The sequence below is a fragment of the Myodes glareolus genome, chromosome 12, assembly GCF_982192425.1.
Source record: "Myodes glareolus chromosome 12, mMyoGla1.1, whole genome shotgun sequence".
NCBI lineage: Eukaryota > Metazoa > Chordata > Mammalia > Rodentia > Cricetidae > Myodes > Myodes glareolus.
Genome location: NC_142037.1, coordinates 42381103 through 42401688, shown reverse-complemented (window position 1 = coordinate 42401688; position 20586 = coordinate 42381103). Strand labels below are relative to the sequence as shown.

The 20586-nt window shown below is 38.0% G+C and overlaps 1 protein-coding gene across 1 annotated transcript in view; it reads right to left on the bottom strand.

Annotated features, from left to right (window-relative positions):
- Positions 1–20540, bottom strand: part of Ccdc122 (coiled-coil domain containing 122) — a 48367-nt gene extending 27827 nt beyond the window's left edge. Inside the window, exons 1-3 of the mRNA XM_048422117.3 lie at positions 20397–20540; positions 6517–6610; positions 5587–5702 (exon numbers count right to left, since the gene is read on the bottom strand). Of these exons, the coding sequence (XP_048278074.1) occupies positions 5587–5702; positions 6517–6562 (162 nt within the window). The 5' untranslated portion in view covers positions 6563–6610; positions 20397–20540. The remainder of the gene's footprint in view (positions 1–5586; positions 5703–6516; positions 6611–20396) is intronic.
- Positions 20541–20586: the final 46 nt, after the last annotated feature.

Sequence of the window (20586 nt, the reverse complement as noted above, 5' to 3'; positions counted from 1 at the left end):
GATTTCTGCAAAGTGTACTGGTTTTCACCTGGACAGTCAAAAGCTAAGAAGTCATTCCTGATTCTTTTCACTTGCCTCTACATTCTATTTGCCAACAATACTTGCTGGTTGGAACAACAATATAAAATTTCAAATTTGGGGAGAGAATGTAGTTCAGTGGCAGAACATTTGTATAGCACATATGAGGCCCTGGGTTCCATCCCAGCACTAATAAACAAACAAATAAATAAACAGATGAACACCTCAAACTTATTCCTGACATATCTTTATCATATGTGGTACAGCCTGGCTTCTAACTCATCTTATTTCTATTCCTGCCCCTCTTCACTAGCTAGGCCCCATTTGTAAGCAGAAAAGTCTTTTTAAAACATAAAACACGGCATGCTTCCCTGCTCAAGCGTCTCTCACTCATGGTGTCCTGTCACATTAATGACACAATTTTAATCCCTGCAAGAGGCTTATAAAGCCCTGTGCTCACTAATCCTAATCCCCATTTGCTGCTCCTCCTACTCTTTTACTACACGCTTGTTTTCCAGCACCCTTCCTGTTTCTCCATCATGCACAGGTCCTTCCTAATTAAGACGCCTGTAGTTGTTGATCCATCTACCATAAAATTTCCTGCCTCAGGCCAGAAAGGCAGATGAGCAGCTAAAGTGTGTGCCTTGTCTGCTTGACAACATGAATTCATTTGGAAGATGATAGGCAACTCCACAAAGTTATCTTCTGACATTTGTGCATGTACTATAGCATGCAGATGCCTGAATTCACATGTCATACAAACATACAATAATAATATGTAAAAAGTTTTTTTCTGTCCCACCAGCCAGTTCCCAAATAACAACTGAGACTCTGTATTAATTAGGAAAGCTTTGCCTTTAGCTTAGGCTTATCTCAACCAGCTCTTGTAACTTAAATTAACCCATTTTTATTGATCTATGTGCTGTCACATACCAACCATCCTGCTTCCTCTGTGTCTTCTTATGTCTCTTGCCCCTCGATTCCTCCCCCTCTTCCTTCCTTCCCTGGAAATCCCATCTATACCTCCTGCCTAGCTATTGGACATCGAGCTCTTTATTAAACCAATCGCAGAAATATATCTTTACACAGTGTACAAATATTCCACAATAATAATAAACAAAAATTGTTTAAAATCCTTTGCCCCCTCACTGTTCACATTCAGTTGTTATTATTCCTCAGGGGAACCTTGGTTAAATCAAAGCAAGAAGTAGCGACTCACACCCTGCCCATTACTCTCAACATATTATCCTATCCTACTTCCTTTACACCACCAATCCATAACTCTTAGTTAGCTTATTGTTTTCTTCATCTAGTAGACTGAGGGGCCACTGGTAGTGACACTGGGATGTGTCTCTACTTGCATATACCGGCTTCATGGGATCCTATTCTCTTTGGATGTAAACCTTGCTCAACCTAGATGTAGTAGGGAGGGACTTGGACTTTCCGCAGGGCGAGGTGCATGGCACTCCCTTAGGGTTGGAGGGGTGGGGGAAGTGTCTGTGGAGGGAGAGGGAGGGAATGAGGAAGAGGGGAGGGAGTGGGAACTGGGATTGGTATTTTTTTTTTTAAGTAATTGAAAAAAGAAAAAAAGAAAGTAAGAAAGAGCTGGGCGGTGGTGGTGCACGCCTTTAATCACAGCACCCAGGAGGCAGAGGCAGCCAGATCTCTGTGAGTTCAAGGCTAGTCTGGTCTACAGAGTGAGTTCCAGGACAGGCTCCAAAGCTATAGAAAAGCCACATCTCGAAAACAACAACAACAACAAAAGAAAGTAAGAACCTTGTCTGTCTTCTTCATCACCATCTTCCTCTTAAGACAGTGTATGTCACAAAGTAGAAGCTCAATAAACATTTAGGAAATGAGGGGCACATTTATAAGAAAAGGGAATAGATGTTCTGTTGGCTATGATCAAATTATCAATATTAACAGAGTGTAAACATTTAACATTTTCCTTTTTTTTTTTTGGGTTTTTCGAGACAAGGTTTCTCTGTAGCTTTTGAGCCTGTCCTGGAACTAGCTCTTGTAGTAGTCCAGGCTGGCCTCTAACTTCACAGAGATCCTCCTGCCTCTGCCTCTTGAGTTCTGGGATTAAAGGCATGTCCCACAACCACCCGGCTACTTCTTTTCTTTCTTAAACTAATGTAATAAATCATTATATTTTGTTACTAGTTTTAGAATGTTTCCTTGGATCTATTTTCACCCTTAAACTAGAAATATATTACTACCACCACTTCTTTTCTCCTTCTGTCCCACCTTACTAAGATAAAATCAAGGTCAGTAAATTCAAAACCTTTACATTTTTAATTCTGATAGATTTTGACTTTTAAATTTATTAATCTATCTCTCTATCATCTATTTATTTACTATCTATCATCTATCATCTAGCTCCTATCTATCTACCATATATCTATATACCTATCATCTATCTATCTATCTATCTATCTATCATCTATCTACCTATCATTTATCTATCTATATCTATCTATCTATCATCTACCTATCTATCTATCTATCATATATCTAGCTATCTAACTTTCATTATCTGTCTGTTATCACCATGTGTGTCATGGATAATATGTGTATTTGAGGGTTGATGCTAACTAACATCAGGCAATGTCAGAATTAAATTGAGCTATTTAGATTTAGTTGGTATTTGGAGAACTAGAAAATTGACTGCTAGAAAGTAATCCAGGCAGTATAAGAATTCCAACATTGTTCTTCAAAGTTACTTTGGCCATTTGTAGGTTCTTTGTCTCTCTATCCAGTCTTAGAATCAGCTGGTCAAAACACAAAACTGAGGTAGGATTTTTGCTTGAGATGGCTTTTATTCTATGTATAGAATTGGAAGTGCTAAAATTTTACTATTTTACCATTGAGAGAACTACCATTCATGAAAATGGTGTAGCTTTCCATTTTTTAGGTCTTTAATTTCTCTCGTTCATATTTGGCTTATTTAACCATTTGCCAAATGGTTCATCTCTACTTAACTGCACAGTTTTGGTACCATCATAAATGATGCTGCTTTAAATTTTTCTGATCATCTCTTGCCCATAAGTAGATATACAATAGTTTTAAAAATATTAATATTTATATTCTATTACTTTTAAAAACTCTTATTAATATTAATAGCCTTTTCAGGATTCTTTGGGATTTTTCTAAAGGTAGCCATGCCATGAGTAACTTCTTAAGAGGTTTCCTTCCTCCTGTCTGGATGCATTGCTGTTCTTCTTCTTACATGATGCATTGCTTTGAATTACAAGTACCATTTTTAATAAAAAATAAAAGGAGACACCTTGTTTTGTTACTGATCACTTGAGAAAACATTTCAGTCTCAGGCATATGGCTGTTCTTACACAGATGCTCTTTTCTTTTAGACTGAGGGAATTCTTGTCTATTCCTAATTTACTGAGAGGTTTTGTCCTAAGTAAATATTGTAACATGTACTTTTTATATACCTAGAATTCTCTTTCTATAACAAACATTTTTATTAAATCTTTGATTTTAAATCCATTTAAATTTTATTAATTTCAGAATAAAATACAAATATCTCATCACCAGATATAGCTTCCACCATTTCTCCAAACCTTATCTACACTATGCCATTGCCAAAGTATTTCCAGTGCCGTGAACGTGCCAATGCTATGGCAAGCCTCTGAGAACTCTCTGGAACATTAGTCTCCAAACCTCTCACTCTGAAACCTGTCCCAGGCATTCAGTACTCCAGCTTCTTTTAAATCTTGACGTTCAAAGATCACTTCTTTAGTGAAAAGTCTTTCCCGTGTTAAATCTCTGTGGGGTTCATGCTTCTAACACTGAAGATTGGTGTGGGAATCCTTTTGTATATGTGTTGCTTTTATTGGTTAATGAATAAAGCTGATTTTGGCCATGGCTTAACAGAGTAAAGCCAGGCAGGAAATCTGAACAGAGATGCAGAGAGAGAGTAGGCAGAGCAGGGGAGAAGACATGTAGCTACCACAGGAGACAGATGCCCCCACCAGAGTCCACCAGAACTCTACCAGTAGGACACGACCTTGTGGTGATGCACAGATTAATGGAGATGGGTTAGTTTAGAATATAAGAGCTAGCTAGCAATACACTTAAGCTATTGGCCAAGCAGTATTTGCAAATAATATAGTTTCTGTGTGGTTATTATGGGCCTGGGAAGCTGGGAATAAATGAGCAGCCTCTGTCAACAGATAATGCCATGAGGCATGAAATTACTTGTTTGATTTTTTTGTCTCCCTCAACCAAAAGTGATGAATAGTACAAGAGTAAAATTTTTACTCAAAAATAGAGTCTCATGTTAAATAAAATTATCTCTGAAGTTTTATTAAAAATAAGACACAAAAATTCTTCATAGAAATCAAAGACATTGCTTTGTATTATATTCTATTTTGAAAATATATTTTAGGAGTGACTAATATAATGGAAATATATATAGACCATCTATATTACTTTAACATAATTATTATCATTATATATCTGTGAATACATTAATACATAAGTAAATGCCAAAATCAAGTCCTACTGTCCACTGTGGCCCCCACAATGATACTTCTATATAATTACAAGTTTATTCTAATAGTCAGAAAACCTTTACAGTCATACCCCATTAGTCTCTCCATTTTACAAAAGAGGCAGAAGAGACACTGGCAAGTTCGATTGCAGAGCTAAATATGCAAAGCTAGCCATGAAAGCAGGACAGTTCAGCTCTGGAGTCTATTCTTTTCATTTCTATGGTCTATGCAATAACACCTTTACAAACATAGTTTTCTTTCTCTAGCCATATTCATAGAGTGTAATTATGTTCAATTATATTTCACACAAGACCAAGATGGCCCCATGTTCCTTGCAGAATAACGAGAGAACACTATGAAGAGGAAAGAACTTAAAGGAAGGCTACTTGAGGCATTCACTGAACACTAATCACTCAGACACCATAGCTTTACCGCTTTACATGGTTTACTAATTTACTTCTATTTATGGTTTTATATGTCCCATAGGATGAATTTTAAATAATTCTATGTGATAAATTGGGTTTTATGTACTTATACTATAGCTATAGTGGCATTGTAGCTAAGATGACACTTCATGGAAGTGCAAGATATTCTATAAATCCCAAACATTTATGCAGACCACTTTGGGAGAACAAACCACTTGAGGGGATAACTATAATTTAAAATGAACCTCCCAATACTGCTCCTTTTTTGTGGTAGTGACAGTAGCGTTACTGTTTGTGTACGTGTGTATGTACATGAATTTGAAAACTAGAGGAAACCTCTGCTGTTGCTCCTCAAGCACCATCTACTTTGTTTTATAACAAAGGTCTCCCACTGGCTTAGAGTCTGCCAAGTAGACTAGGCTGGCTAGCCAGTGAGCCACAGGGATCAGCCTTTCTCCACATGCCACCGTGCAAGCATGGACCATCAAACTCAGATCCTCTTGCCTGTGTGGCAAGCGCTTTACCAACTAAAGTGCTCTCCCAGTCCCTGGCTATTCTTTACCAGCTACATGTCACTAAAAATTCAGAGGAAGCTAGAGACATTTCAAAGATTATATGAAATTGGTTACCTGCAAATGGAGTAGAACTTTCCTATGTTTTTCTATTTCTGATGTCTGTGATTGCTGTTGTTTTGCAACTTGCTCTACAACATCAGTTAATGAAGATGTGTCTTCTTTGCTCAGAGCTAGACAAAGGAATAAGGGAGTTAATAAAAATTAAATGCAGCCATTTTAAGAAAGCCATATTTCTTTCTAGAAATTCATTAAAACTTGTGTTTTATTCTTGTGAATAACTAAATTTAGGATTGATAGCATCCATTTCTGTTCCTAAGCAAAATCAAGAACAAGGCAATATTAATGTCACTTCAAGGTTGCTTACCTCAGTGTTGTACCAGTTCCTTATAGAGCAGAGAAAATAAGATTGTTTTAATTTCTTAATACAGAACCGCTGCACATGTTGCAATTACTGCGCTGCCACAGCAAGTGAAAACACAGGCGATTGTTTTTCATTGTCGTCCTGAGTTTTTGTCTATTTAACTCATAAACTCCTCCAAGCTCCCCATGTGTCCCCTTCATTCTTTTTTCAAATTCATGACCTTTTTAAAAATTGTTATTACATGCATATATGTATGTGTATACATATAGACAAACATACACACACATGTATATACATATAAACTATATGCGTAAGTACAACCTGCTTGGTTTGTATAACTTAATTTGCATATATGTTTTCAGGGTTGACCACTTGGTATCTGATAACGAATTGGTGTTCTACTCTGGGGAAGACCCCTCTCACACACACTCTCAGCATTTCTTAGTTATGTAGTCCTGTTTTTTAAGTGTTACATAAAGCATATAAACCTTGTGTATGTCTATCCCTGATGAAATATGACTGCTTCCTCCTCCCGTAACTTGCTCCCAGTTTTAACACCATGATCCTCTCCTTCATTTTCCTCACCACGGCTAATCTCCCAGCTGTTAAGAGTGCTTCCTTACCGTCTTGAGGAATGCCGTCATTCTTCCCTTCTTTGTTGTCTGACATTCTTAGTCTATGAGCTCCTTTCCCTGGGTTAGTTCTCCTTCTTTACTCCTACGAAACAATACGTTTCACTTTTCCCTCTTTTCCTGTCACATATTCATGATCCTAACAGTTGTTCACACACTATAAGGATAATTAAAGACTGCTCACTATTAGTATCAATAATTAAACACAATAATTAAATTAGATATAGGAAGAAAAATATTTAAATCTTGGTTCGTTTGCTTTTTAGCGGTTAGGAGCTTAAGGAAGATCTTTTTCTTTTATCTTCTGTGATATCTTCTTTTATCTTCTGTGAAGCGTCACAGGGCCAAGGTAATAATTAAAGATATTATAACATAATCCTATATGTATACACATACACACATGCGCAATACGTGACCTATGCTGAGTAATTATTATGGATTAGAAGCAGGAACTTTCAGTAATTACTGTGTTGAAATAGATTTTAATCAGCATATGTAAGAAATTATTCTAAGAACATTTAAAAATTTCTGTTTAATGTTATTTTGATCAGGGTAGGTCCTAAGCAGGTTTGAAAACATATTTACCTTTTATTTAGGGGCAACTTATATGATAAAGGCATAGAGACTTTTCCATCAAAAAAGGAAGAGAAAGAATTGCACTAGCACTAGAGTGGTGAGGTGACAGACCCAAGGGCATTGCAGACTCCAGGAACAATAGCATCAGAATGTGCCTGCCCAGAGGAACTGATACAAGTTCTTAGTATGAAAAAGTGGGCTCAATGTCAACAAATGCTGTTGAGACTGGAAGCTACCACCTCCTATTTAAAATTTTGCATACAGAAATTTCCAGTGAGCTGGCTAATTGTGAGCAAAACCCCAAGATTTTTATAGATGCTGTAAATTTAACCTGTAAATCTAAGTGATTCCAAACTTTCTAAGACAAACAAACAAACAAACAAAAATTAAAACATCCTAAATGACAAGCACATGTAAAGATATCGCCACAGAGAATTTTCATCAATCACTGGGCATTTTTCCTAAGGATTAAACACAACAAAACACAACATCACACACACACACACACACACACACACACACACACACACACACAGACATGCACATACACGCACACAAGTTATACACGCCTTCTAAACTAAAACTTAAATGACCGAGATGTATTACATAAAATAAGAAAGAAAATCAAAACTGGATTGCTCCCGAGGTGAGGAGATTGAAACCTATGCAAAAATATCTCACAACAAGCGGAAGAAACCCTGAAAGTTTAGCTAGCAGATTGTCAGTCAAGTGAGAAGTTAGGATTCTTTCTCATGTCTTCATGTCACTTCCTTAAATTTCACTTGGAACTTCCTTCATTCCTGACGTCTTCCTGGTTCTAAATTCATCCCCTGCTCACGCCTCTGCTCTATGTCCTTCCGTCATCACACACAGAACTGTTCACAGTAGTATTGGTGGATCCAAATTTTTACATTCTCTAGCTTGTTTGTTTCATTTTTTGGTCAAAAGGCTTCATCCTTCATTTTACCTACCTGTCTTGAAAACGTATACTTCATACTTTGCTCAATGCTTTCAATTGACTACAGTGCTCAGTGCTTATTTCATGCCTACTTGTGCTGGAAGCTAAGTACTTCAGATGTCCTTAAGCATTATGTGTTACGTTTATTCTGCTCTTGGTAGTGTTCTAAGTATTTTACATAAAACTTATTTGACTCTATGAGGTAGATAATTATGAAAAGCTCACTGAGGCACAAACAGATTGAGGGATTTATACAGTCAGCTATTGTGATGTGAATTGAATTCATGTATTTTGGTACCAAAGTTCATATTCCTAATGCTAAACTATGCTAGAGTACTACTTTTTAAGAGGAAGAATTGTGTCTTTACGTCACCTGGGGATTGACCCGGGACTCTGCATGCTCAGCACACATCTCACCATGGAACTTCTTCTTTTCTACTCACACTGTTATTGCCCACTTTTCTTGTTTGAGGAACTATTTGGGGACAGTAGCTTCAGTGCCCCAATTTGCATGATTCAATAGGGAACAAACTCCATGCTCTGAGTTCCCTATAAGATATGGTGAACTTATCTTCCTAGCAAGTCTAACCTCTCCCTGGCCGCTCACTCTTACCCCAGTCACCCCCTGCTTTTCATCATGTCCCAGCCCCCCACAACTTAGACAGAGACCCCCTGATCGACAAGAGGCCACACCAGATGCCAGAAGTCCAAGTAGTCTCCCCGACCTGTGGACTCCCTAACTCTTGAAGTGCTCCCCCGTATGCCTTCCCCCGTCAGAACCAGTGCCACTTGTACTACCTGCCTAAAGCTGGACACTGGTTCCATTACACAGCATAATTCTTCTGAAGGCTTTAGGAGAAGCCTTCAGACTTTCAAATCATTCTCTTCTATGAAACTCTTGGTCTCTTTGTACCCTCAAGCATCATTACTAAACCTGTTCTTTCATAATTTTCTAAATCTCCATAAACTATAAGATCAATGTTGTTCAGAACCCAAAACACAGATTATTATTACAGAAGTCTCCAGAAAGATGTAGAGCTCAGGACAATTTAACTAGACTTGCCAAAGATAAAGAGAGTTCGTTGTTGGTGTTTATTGCTCCTTTGGGAAATCCTTAGAGATATCCCACAAGTAGGGTGTTCAAGGCCAGTGCTTTATTTGTCCCACACAAGGGACAAGGTTGAATCTTGATTCCTTATTCCTTTAGATGCTGCAACACGTTCTGTAAAACTTACCGGTCACCTTTAAGCAGTACCGGAATCCAATCTTCCTTTACCACTTCCAAACACTATGCTAGCAGGGAATCCTCCTAAAACACGACCCTATTCTTTCACCCTGTTTCCTTGGTTTGCTTCCTCCTTCCCTCTTTCTCTTTCCATGTGTTCACACACAGGTAGAGGCAGTGGTAGGTAGATGTTGCGTGAGTATCTTTCCCAATAACTTTCCACATCTTTTTAGTTTTGAAATAGACTTTCTTGCTGAACCTGAAACTCGCTGGTTTGGCTAGACTGACTGGTTAGCACGCCCCACGGACCTTCCTGTCTCTGCCTCCCTAGTGTGATATTACAGGCAAGCGCTACTTTGCCTGACTTTTTTGTGTGGGCTTTGTGGGAACTGACTTATTAGGTATTTATGTATGCAAACACTTCGTTGACACATGTTTCCAGTCCTATTTTGCTTAATAGCAGTTATTACCACTAGTTTCTCTTACATTTGTTTCTGTTCTATATCCTTCAGCCAATAGGAGTTTCTAAAGGGCAGAGACCTCGAAATGCCTGGCACATACATAGCATGCTCAGACCCCTAATCTATCTATCTCGACTCCACTTCACCACGTTTTGACAGGGTAATGCTCCTTGTGACAGTTCTCATCACACCCATATTATGGTTAATCTTTTAAGTCAATTCTAATTCAGATGCCATCTTCTTTAAAATAGCTTGTGTGATCTGTCTAGACATACATGATTCTCTCTTTTTAGTATACTATGCTAGACAACATTTTAGGTTCTACAGTGAGATGGAGCTCATTTTGAACATAGGTAGTATGATTTACTTCCTTGCTAGGCAAAACATTCACCAAGTTTCTGACTATTCAAAAAATTTATTCTTATAATTTTCAACATTTTATTCTATTTTCCCCTTAGGCTATACTCCATAAAGGCAAATAATATTCTACTCTTTTTTCACTCCCTCAAATATTTGATGACATAACATCAATAATGAAGAACATTGGATTCATATGATAAGAAAATAACTGATATTTCTTAGTCTTTATTTCTGAATCATGAATCAACATCAGTTGAAGAACTTATATAACATTTAATTACATCAACTATTCCTGAAAAAAAAATCGGAGAAAATTATGTTGTGTTTTGTTTTGCATGTATGTATGTATGCATGTGTATGTTTGGTTAAGTTTTGTTTTGTTTTCTTGATCTCTATGATAGAACCTAAAAAAGGGAGGGGGAAAAAAAGAAGAATCTACTGCCATCTACTGATAATTAATTAGAATTACATAAATTGATACTCATCCACTTTTTAAAAAAAATTACTAGACTCCATCTAAAAGAAGTCCATAAATAAAATCATTGAAAGATTTACTATAGTGGAGGCTAGGAAGATGGCTAAACACTGGGCCTAGATTGATCGTGAGATGGAGGGACAGATTTCCACTATCCTTCCTGTCCTCCATTATGACCTCTCCAATCTCACCCTTAGCCTTGCAGCAGACTGCTTACAGCTATCCCTCCTCCCACACTGCCTTCACTCCCTGGGGACTCCACCTCTTGATGGGACCCAGCTCTACTCTCCCCTGCCCCCAGCCTTCCCTTCTAACTCATCTACATCCCTTTGTGTTAGCAGCAAATACCCAGGAACAGTTTCTGCCTTGGACCCCCAGTGGCCACATCAGGTTCTGACTCAGGTTAAGTATTTTTCACCATCCCTCTGGTCCTTCATTATCCGCTGTCCAAACTCATTCCTAGTCCTGTAGCAGCCTCCTCCCATGTCAACATCATTCACTGGAGATCCCACCTCATGACACACACCTTGGATCCCCCTAGACCTTTTATCCCTATCTCTCCAGACTTACTCTTTTCCCTAGGATAGCCTACTTGCAGGAGCCTCTCCTCCCACCACACCTCTACTCCCTGGAAGCTCCAGCTTTTGATGTGGGCCAAATTCCCCTAACTCTTTGTCACAGCTACTCTCAGTCTTTCCTCCTAGCCCATCTTCAGGGCCAGAGATTCCACATCTACCACTTACCTAGGATCCAGAAAGGGCAACAAAACCAAAGAACAGAACACACACCCAACAAAGACAAGAACAAATGTCAAAACCTAGAAACACCTTAGTCATCATAACTCCTGATGCCTAGACTCCAGTACAAAAACACATCAACAGCCAAGATTATATGCCTCTACTAGAAACCAGTAACCCTATTACAATAGGCCCTAAGAAATGTTAGAAAGCTAAAGCACAAGACAAGGACTTCAAAATAGCAATTGTGAACATATTCAAGGACCTTAAAGAGGATATGAATAAATTCCTTAATGAAGACCACAAAAACACAAAGAAACAGTTCAATGAAATAAAATTCAATGAAACAATTTAATGAAAGAACTTAATGAAGAAATAAAGTACTAAAAATCCAACTGAAATAAAACTGAAAATAAAAAATTTAGACAGTCAAGCGCCTCACCAACAATGCATGGAAGAGAGAATTTCAAGTCTTGAAGACAAGCAGAAAAAATAAATACTTCAGTCCAATAAAGTGTTAAATCTAAAAAAAAAATCCAGGTACAAAACATCCAGGAAATTTGGAACACTATGAAAACATCAGATCTACAAATAATAGGGATGGAAGAAGGAGGAGAAACCCAGGTGAAATGCATAGAAAATATTTTTTAATAAAATCATAGAAGAAAATGTTTCCCAACCTAATGAAGGAGGTGCCTTCCAAAGTATAAGAAGTATACAGAATACCAAATAGACAGGATCAGAAAGGAAAAGCTCAAGATACATAATAATCAAGACACTAAATGTATAAAACAAAGAAAGGATATTAAAAGCTGCAAGGGAAAAAGACCAGGGCACATATGAAAAAAGGTCCATTAGAATAACTACTGATTTCTCAGTGAAGACTCTGAAAGCCAAAAAGGCTTGGACAGATATTCTACAAATTTTAAGAAACCACAGATGTAATCTCAGACTACTATACCCAACAAAACTATCAATCACAATCAACAGAGAAAGAAAAACTACACCCAAGAACACAAAAATCAATCACAGAACAATAAGTCAAAAAGAGGAGAAAAATCCCACATCATAACAACAAAATAACAGGACTCAATAAGCACAGTTCATGGTTAATTCTCAATATTAATAATAAAAATTCCCCAAATGAAAATACACAAGCTAACAGATTGGATTGGAGAATAGGACCTATGTTTCTGCTGTATTCAAGAAACACCTCACCACAAACGACAAATATTACCTTAAGATAAAAGGATGGAGTAAGATATTCCAGTGAAGTGGACCAAGAAACAAACAGGTGTAACCATTTTAATATCTGACAAAATAGACCTCAAACCAAACCTGATGAGAAGAGATAAGAAAAGACACTATATACTCATCAAAGGGGAAATACATGAGGAGGACATTATAATTCTTAACATTTATGCACCAACCCCAAATGCAAGAAGTTCATAAAAGAAACACTTCTACAGCTAAAATCACATATTCATCCTAACACAATGATAGTGGGTGATTTCAAAACCCCACTATCACCAATAGACAGGTTATCCAGATAAAAACTGAACAGAAAAATATGCTTGAGCTAAATAACACCATAAATCAAATGAACCTAGCAGACACTTACAGAACATTTCAGCCAAACACAAAAGAATATACTTTCTTCTCAGCGACTTTTACAACTTTCTCCAAATTAATCACATACTTGGATACAAAGCAAGCATAAATAAATAAAATTGAAATAACATCCTGTATCCTATCCAATCAAAATGGATTAAAGCTGGATGTCAACAACATAAAGAATACAAATTTATCAACTCATTACTGAATGAAAAAATGGATCAAGACAGAAATCATGAGGGAAATTAAAAGCTCTTTAGAATTGAATGCTAATAAAAATATCACACAAACATATGAGACATAATGAAGGCAGATCTAACTTGCGTTCCTAGTCCTAAATGTTTACATCAAAAAAGTGGAAGAGATCCATATTAGTAAATTACCAGCACACCTGCAAGCTCTAGAAAAACAAGGAGAAAAAACATCCCAAAATAGTAGATAGACAACAAAAAATTTCAGAGCTGAAATCAATGACACAGAAACAAATAATACAAAATCACAAAGAATCAATGAACAAAGAATTGGTTCTTTGAGAAAATTCATAAAATTGAAAAGCCCTTAGCCAAATTAACTAAATGACACAGATTGAAATTCCAAATTAATAAAATTAGAGATGAGTCAGGCAGTGGTGATGCACGCCTTTAATCCTAGCATTCAGGAGGCAGAGGCAGGTGAATCTCTGTGAGTTTGAGGCCATCCTGGTCTACAAGAGCTAGTTTCAGGACAGTTAGTACTGTTACACAGAGAAACTCTGTCTCAAAACCCCTGAAAAAAATTAGAGATGAAGTGGGGAAGGTTATAACAGACACTGAGGAAAGCCAGAGAATCATAAAAATATAAAAATCTGTAAATCTGTACTCTACCAAACTGGAAAACCTAAAAGAAAGACAACTTTCTTGATATATACCACCTACCAAAGTTATATCAAGACAAATAAGTGATTTAAACAAGCCCATATGCCCTAGCAAAATAGAAGCAGTAATTAAAAGTCTCCCAGCCAAAAAAGTCTCTAAAGATGGATCCAGCTTAGAATTCTACCAGAACTTCCAAAAAAAATAATACCAGTACTTCACAAACTATTTCACAAAATAGAAACTGAAGGAATATTTCCCAATTCTTTTTATGAGGTCACTATTACCCTGATACCTAACCATACAAAGACCCAACAAAGAAAGAAAATTACAGACCAAGGTATCTTATGAACATAGATGCAAAAGTTCTCAATAAAATACTTGCCAATTGAATCCAAGAATGCATCAGTAAATTATCCACCATGATCATGTTAGTTTTATCACAATGGTGCAGGGATGACTCAACATACATAAACCTATGAACATAATCTACCACATAAACAGACTAAAATTAGATGCAGAAAAGACCTTTGGGGGAAAAAATCAAATATCCCTTCATGATAAAAGTTCTGGGGAAATACTAGAGATACAAGCAACATGCTTCAACATAAGAAAGGCAATTTACAACAATCCCACAGCCAACATTAAACTAAATAGAGAGAAACTCAGGCAATTCCACTAAAATCAGAAAATGATGTACACTCTCTCCATATCTGTTCAAATAGCACTTAAATATATATGAATATATATTCATATATGTACACATACACACACATATGTAACTGAAGCCTTAATTAAAGCAGGAAGACAATTTCAAGGGGATACAAAAAGGAAAGGGAGAAGTCAAAGTATTTTCATTTGCAAAAGACATGATTTTATATAGAAAAGATCCTAAAAACTCTTATCAGGAAACTTTTAGAACTCATAAAAATGTTCAGTAAAGTAGTAGGAAATAAAATTAACACAAATAAATCAGAAGTCTTCTTATATAAATAAATGACAAACATACTGAAAAAGAAATCAGGAAAACTACCTTTTACAGAGGTCTTAAAAATCATAAAATACCTTGGGATAACTCCAACCACGTGTCTTCATTAGGCTTTCTATTGCTGTGAAGAGATACCATGACTACAGTAACACTTATAAAGGAAACCATGTAACTGGGGTTGGCTTACAGTTCAGAGGATTAGTTCATTATTATCACACTGGGAAACATGACAACACCCAGGCAGACATGGTGCTGGAGAGGTAGCTTAGAGTTCTACATCTAGATCCACAGGTAGTAGGAAGAGAGTGACACTGGGCTTAGATTGAGCTTTTGAAACCTCAAAGCCAACCCCCAGTAATACACTTCCTCCAACAAGGCCACACCCCCTAACAGCATTACTCCCTATGAACCTATGGCTGCTCTTTTCACTATAACCACTAGAAAAGTGAAAAACTTGTAAGTAAAAACATTTAAGACACTGAAGAAAAATGCTGAAGAAATGTCAGGGACCAGGTTCAACAAAAATATCACTTGCAAAGGTAGGGGATGGGGATCAGAAAAATGTCAAGAGGATGAAGATGCGAGTAAAATAATAAAACAGAAAACATAGGACAGTATCAGGAGGGCATCCAGTGAACACTGAAATCACCCGTGTTTAATTTTCCATACACTTTTATACCCCAATACAAAAGGGGGAAGAAGGCAACAAAAGACTTCTTCAACATGATACAAAGGACAACCAACACTTTGAGACATAAAGTCATTAGCATTCTGTTTTCAGGCAGTAAACCCACACTTGATCAAGTATCCTGAAGGCAGAGACTCCCCTGGTAACCTTCTATTATAAAAGAAGGAGCAGAAGTATGCTTGCATAACCTGACCATTTGTCAGGATGGAGGGGATCTACCTGTAAGTGCCATCTTAATGCTAAAAGAACCAAGTAACCACATCCTAAGTCAGGATGTGTAGCCCTAGTTGTTGTCAACAACCTCCAAACTCTCTGACCATCAGACAAAGTAGAAATAGGCTCACATTCCTGGGCCTCTACAAAGAAGACACCAGAAAATGAAATGCCTCTCATGCTTATGAATTGGCATGACTAATGTTGTGAAATGGCCCATTGACCACAATTCCCATCTAAATTCGAACACAATTCTTCACATTAATTTAAAAAAATATAGCTTCATATGGAGATACAAAAACCCAGGATAGCTAAAACAATCCTAGATGATATTGCATCACCATACCATATTTCAAGTTGTACTAAAGAGCTATAGGAAAACAACCAGCAAATTATCGGCACAAAAACAAAAGTGTTGACCAATAGAATAGAGTTGAAGACCCTAAACATAAATGCACATATCTATGGACACCCCATTTTTGACAAAGAATCCATAAATACAAACTAGAGAAAAAATAGCATCTTTAATAAATGGTGCTGGTCAAACTGTATGGTTGCATGTAGGATAATCCTAACAGATCCATATTTATCACCCTGAACAAAACTCAACTCCAAATTAATCAAGGACCTCAACATATCACCAGATACCCTGAATATCTGACAGAAGAGAAGGTGGAGAATAGTTTAGAACTCACCGACACGAAAAAGGAGACACCGACAGCACGGGCACCAAGAACAGTTAATAAGAAGAACCTCACGGAGCTGAAAAGCGTCTGTGTGCCAAAGGACACCATCATTCTGATAGAGTGGCAGCTTACAGAGTGAAAAAAGACTTTTATTAACCACACATCTGATAGTGGGCCAATATTTAAAATACCTTTAAAAATAAAAAAAAAACCCTGAACATCAAGAAAACAAGTAACCCAATTAAAAATGGGGTACAGAACTAATCAGAGACTTGTCAAAAGATGAGACACAAAGGGCTGAGAAACACTTAAACAAATGTTCAACATCCTTAGCCCTCAGGAAAATATAAATTAAAACTACTTTAAAATTTCATCTTACACTAGTCAAAATGGTCAAGCTCAATAAATCAAATGACAGCTCATGCTGGGAGGATATGGAAAGAAGGGAACACTCGTTGCTAGTGGGAGTGCAAACTTGTACAGCCACTATGGAAATCAATGTGACAGTTCCTCAGGAGGCTGGCAGTTAATCTGCCTCAATATTCAGCTACACCACTCTTGGGCATATGCTCATACGAGTCTACATCCTACTACACAAGTACTTGCTCATCCATGTTCGTTTATGGCTGTATTCATAATAGCATTTATAAACAGTCTAGATGTCCATCAAATAATAAACAGGTAATAAAAAGGTGGTACATTTACATAATGGGATATTAGTATGTTATTAAAAGGTCATAAAACAAAACAAAATTAGGAATTTTGCAGGTAAATGGATAGAACAAAACCCAAACCATCTTGCCTAAGGTCAAGATGACTAAGGGCAGCACCCCTGCCCCTGCCAAAAAAAAAATACTATTTTTATGTTTTCTCTTATATGTGGATGTTAGTTTTTAAATTTTCAAGATGAGTTCTATAATTAGTATGACCATAGAGGTTGGCTGCTGACTGGGCGGGGGTGAGGGGACTAGGGGCAAGGGTGAGGCTATCCCAATGAAGGGGAAATAAAATTTATCATTAAGGAAAGTTGTGGCAGGGGGCACTGAAAACAACACTTAATCGCCTCAGTGAACATAGAGAAGTCAAGCTGGTGCCTAAATAGAGGCTTCACCTATACTAACTAGTACTAACTAGTACTGGTCCATGGTACTAAAAGGTACTCTGCATGCTACCAGAGGAGAAAAGTAATAATCAACCCAGTTACAAACCATGTGACCCACAAGGGTTTGTGAGCTATGCTGGTGTAATAGTGATACAATGTATCTGTAACGTAATCTCTGATTGGATTTAAGGCCCACTCTGAGGTGGAATTCATACATGAAACAGCTAGGGTGGTCATGGATAGAAGGACCAAATACTGTTGTTCAGCTAAAGGAACATCGCAATCAAATGATTACGCTATACCTACAGATTGGATAGAGAACGAATTTTTGTTAAGTCGTCCAGTTTGTGGTAATTCATTTTGGCAGCCCCAGCAAACTTAACAGGGGGTATTAACAAGGAAATTTGCATTGGCTACAAGGCCTAGTCTGTAAAGATCCATAAACTTTAATTCACAAGGCTTAGAAACAACTGTCTAGGCCAGTGAGACGGTTGGGGGTAAAGAGGCTTTCAGGCAACCGGGATAGCCAGCGTCCAATCCCTGAGGTTCACACAGCAGAGGAAGAGAACTGATTCAAACTGATACCTGACCTCCACATGCATGAGCTCGCTCTCGCTCTCTCTCTCTCTCTCTCTTACGCGCGCGCGCGCACACACACACACACACACACACACACAATAAATAAAGGTCATACAAAAGTTTAAAAATTGGTCACAGCTTTTAAAATTTCTATTCATCTTATAAAATTTATGATATAGTATAATATATATGGACTTCCCAAGGGTTTTCCTGAATCATCAAGCCCCTAAAATGCCGTTTCTATGGTACAGTCAAATATCTAAAATAAAGGGTGCAGGTGCTCTCAGCCTATCTACACTCGGCTTCTAATCAACTCACTCTTCTACTCCCTTTGTAAATGCTAGGTAGTTAACTCCTATAACTGCCGAATGCTCATGGTTAAGAAATTCCTCTCAGGTGAGTCCATCTGCCAGCTGAACTATACAACCATACCATAAATCATGTTTGTTTTCAAACCTGTTCATGCCAGCTATGCTTGATACTGTGCTTTCATAACTGAATTCAATATTATGCAAACCAATTATATAGTATAGAAATAAAGTTTGTGTTTCTCTGAAGTCTATGTCTAATAATTTCAAAAGATGCAGTAAAGGGTGTGAGATAATTATAAAAACAGTAAGTTTGCGTTCAGAGTGCTCCAAGAGCGCCTTTAAATTATTTTCCTCTTAAAGAAACAGAATACTTGGAAATCCTTCATATTTAGGGGTAGCTTTATGTTTTGTGCAAGAGACGCAATACAGAAAAATAAGTTGTGCATGTGTAAAAAGACTCTGGACTTTCTCAGTTGATTGACAGATGAGCATTTCGCCAGACTAAAATACGTTTACAATAGTATGCTACACTTGCCCACGATTTTCTGGCTTAGCTTTGCTTTCTTTGGAAGAGCTTTACGCAGGTATAACCTACATACCCTAACTTCCATTCCTACAAAGTGCACAGTTCAGTGTTTAATCAGCCTTGTCAATGAATTGCCTATGGGTTCAGCCTGTACCTAGAAGAAGGCTTCCCATATATGCCAATCCTAAGGAAGCTATTCCACGTAGTGAGACAACCAGGCCTCCAGGAAGGTTATGGTTAAGCTTGAAAGGTATTGAGCAACCGGGAGCAGTCATGCTTACAAAAGAGTGCTCAAAGTACAACAAACAGCAAAAGTAAAGAATGCAGTCCTGGGGCCTGTGAAGGAACAACCTTTACTTGGATGGCTTGGGAATAAGGCAGCTCTTCTTCTTATTTTTTTTTTCAAAATGAATTATGCATCTGAATCATCTTCAAGATGAAAACAAGAAAGCAGGACAAAGCATGCCCAGGCCTGACTCCTATAGACTCTGATTCAATAAGCAACTGGGGTGTGGGCTACCTACATGAATGTATTTTTTTTTTAAGTTCTACTTGTTCAGATGTGCAACCAGGATCGAGGAGCTCTGGAGCAGTATGAGGCAGGTGTGAGAGGGTTGAGAAACGAGGCTCAGACAGGCCAGATGGTAAAGGAAAGGGCATGCAAATAGACTCTCACAACTTCCCTAACAACTTCACTATTTTCAAAGTCCTGTTTGTGACCCCACGAAAGAATCCCAACTCTCGGCACTGTGCATGACAACAGGGGAAATACTCTGTATCTGCTTTGTAAATAATTTCTTTTTAGATTTCATTTTGCTTGACATGAAACAAGTTCAGGCCAAGGCATGTATGTCTGTGTATGATGTGTATCATCTACCACTCAGACTTCCTACAAGTCCAGTGAAAATACAGATACACCCCCCCCCCAAAGTGGTCACATACTGGAGTGGGTCCTATGTGGGCTGGTTACCTAGGACTCTTAGTCAAGTCGAGGTTGGTGCACTCTTGCAAGACTTTTCTCAACTCCCAGATACCCTAGTCTTCTCATTCAGGAAAACACCGTCAACATTCACAGGCTCACCAAGGAAGACAAAGGACCCTCTCCTTCCTCCATAGCCTAGTCTACAGAAAATATGCTTTCTCTTACATCCTTATCTGTGTTGAAAGTTGGCTATAATTCCATTTACAACGGTACTTGACTCCCATATTGTAGTTTTAAAATAAATGATATTAAACCCTTGGAGGATAAAGAATACTTGGTTTTGGTCTTAGTATTACTCTAAGAATGAATGCAATCTGTCCTATTAGGGGCATATTTTTTTTAAGGAGCCTAATGAGAAATCGATGTGGTCAACACAAGGTGAGGGGGCAGTCAAGGATGTTGATTCCCCAACGAAAACACAGAATAAGCAGAAAGGGAGGGGAAATGAGAATCGACTCACTTGTTTCTAGAAACTAAAAAACTAAACAACAACCAAAAAAAGTAAAATGTTCCCGACCAGAGTCTCTGGGTCCCCTTACTTGAGCCCGGGATTGGAGGGCGCTAAGAGCTAACGTGACAGGCTGACCACACTGCCGGGTCAGCAGCTCTTCCTGCAGTCCCCGGGGGCCGGGAGGAAGGACGCTCCTTCCGTTCTGCTCGCCTCCCGGAACGCGCACGTCCGCGGCCCGGCTCGCCTCGTCGCCTCGGCGCCCCCGCCTCAGGCGGCCT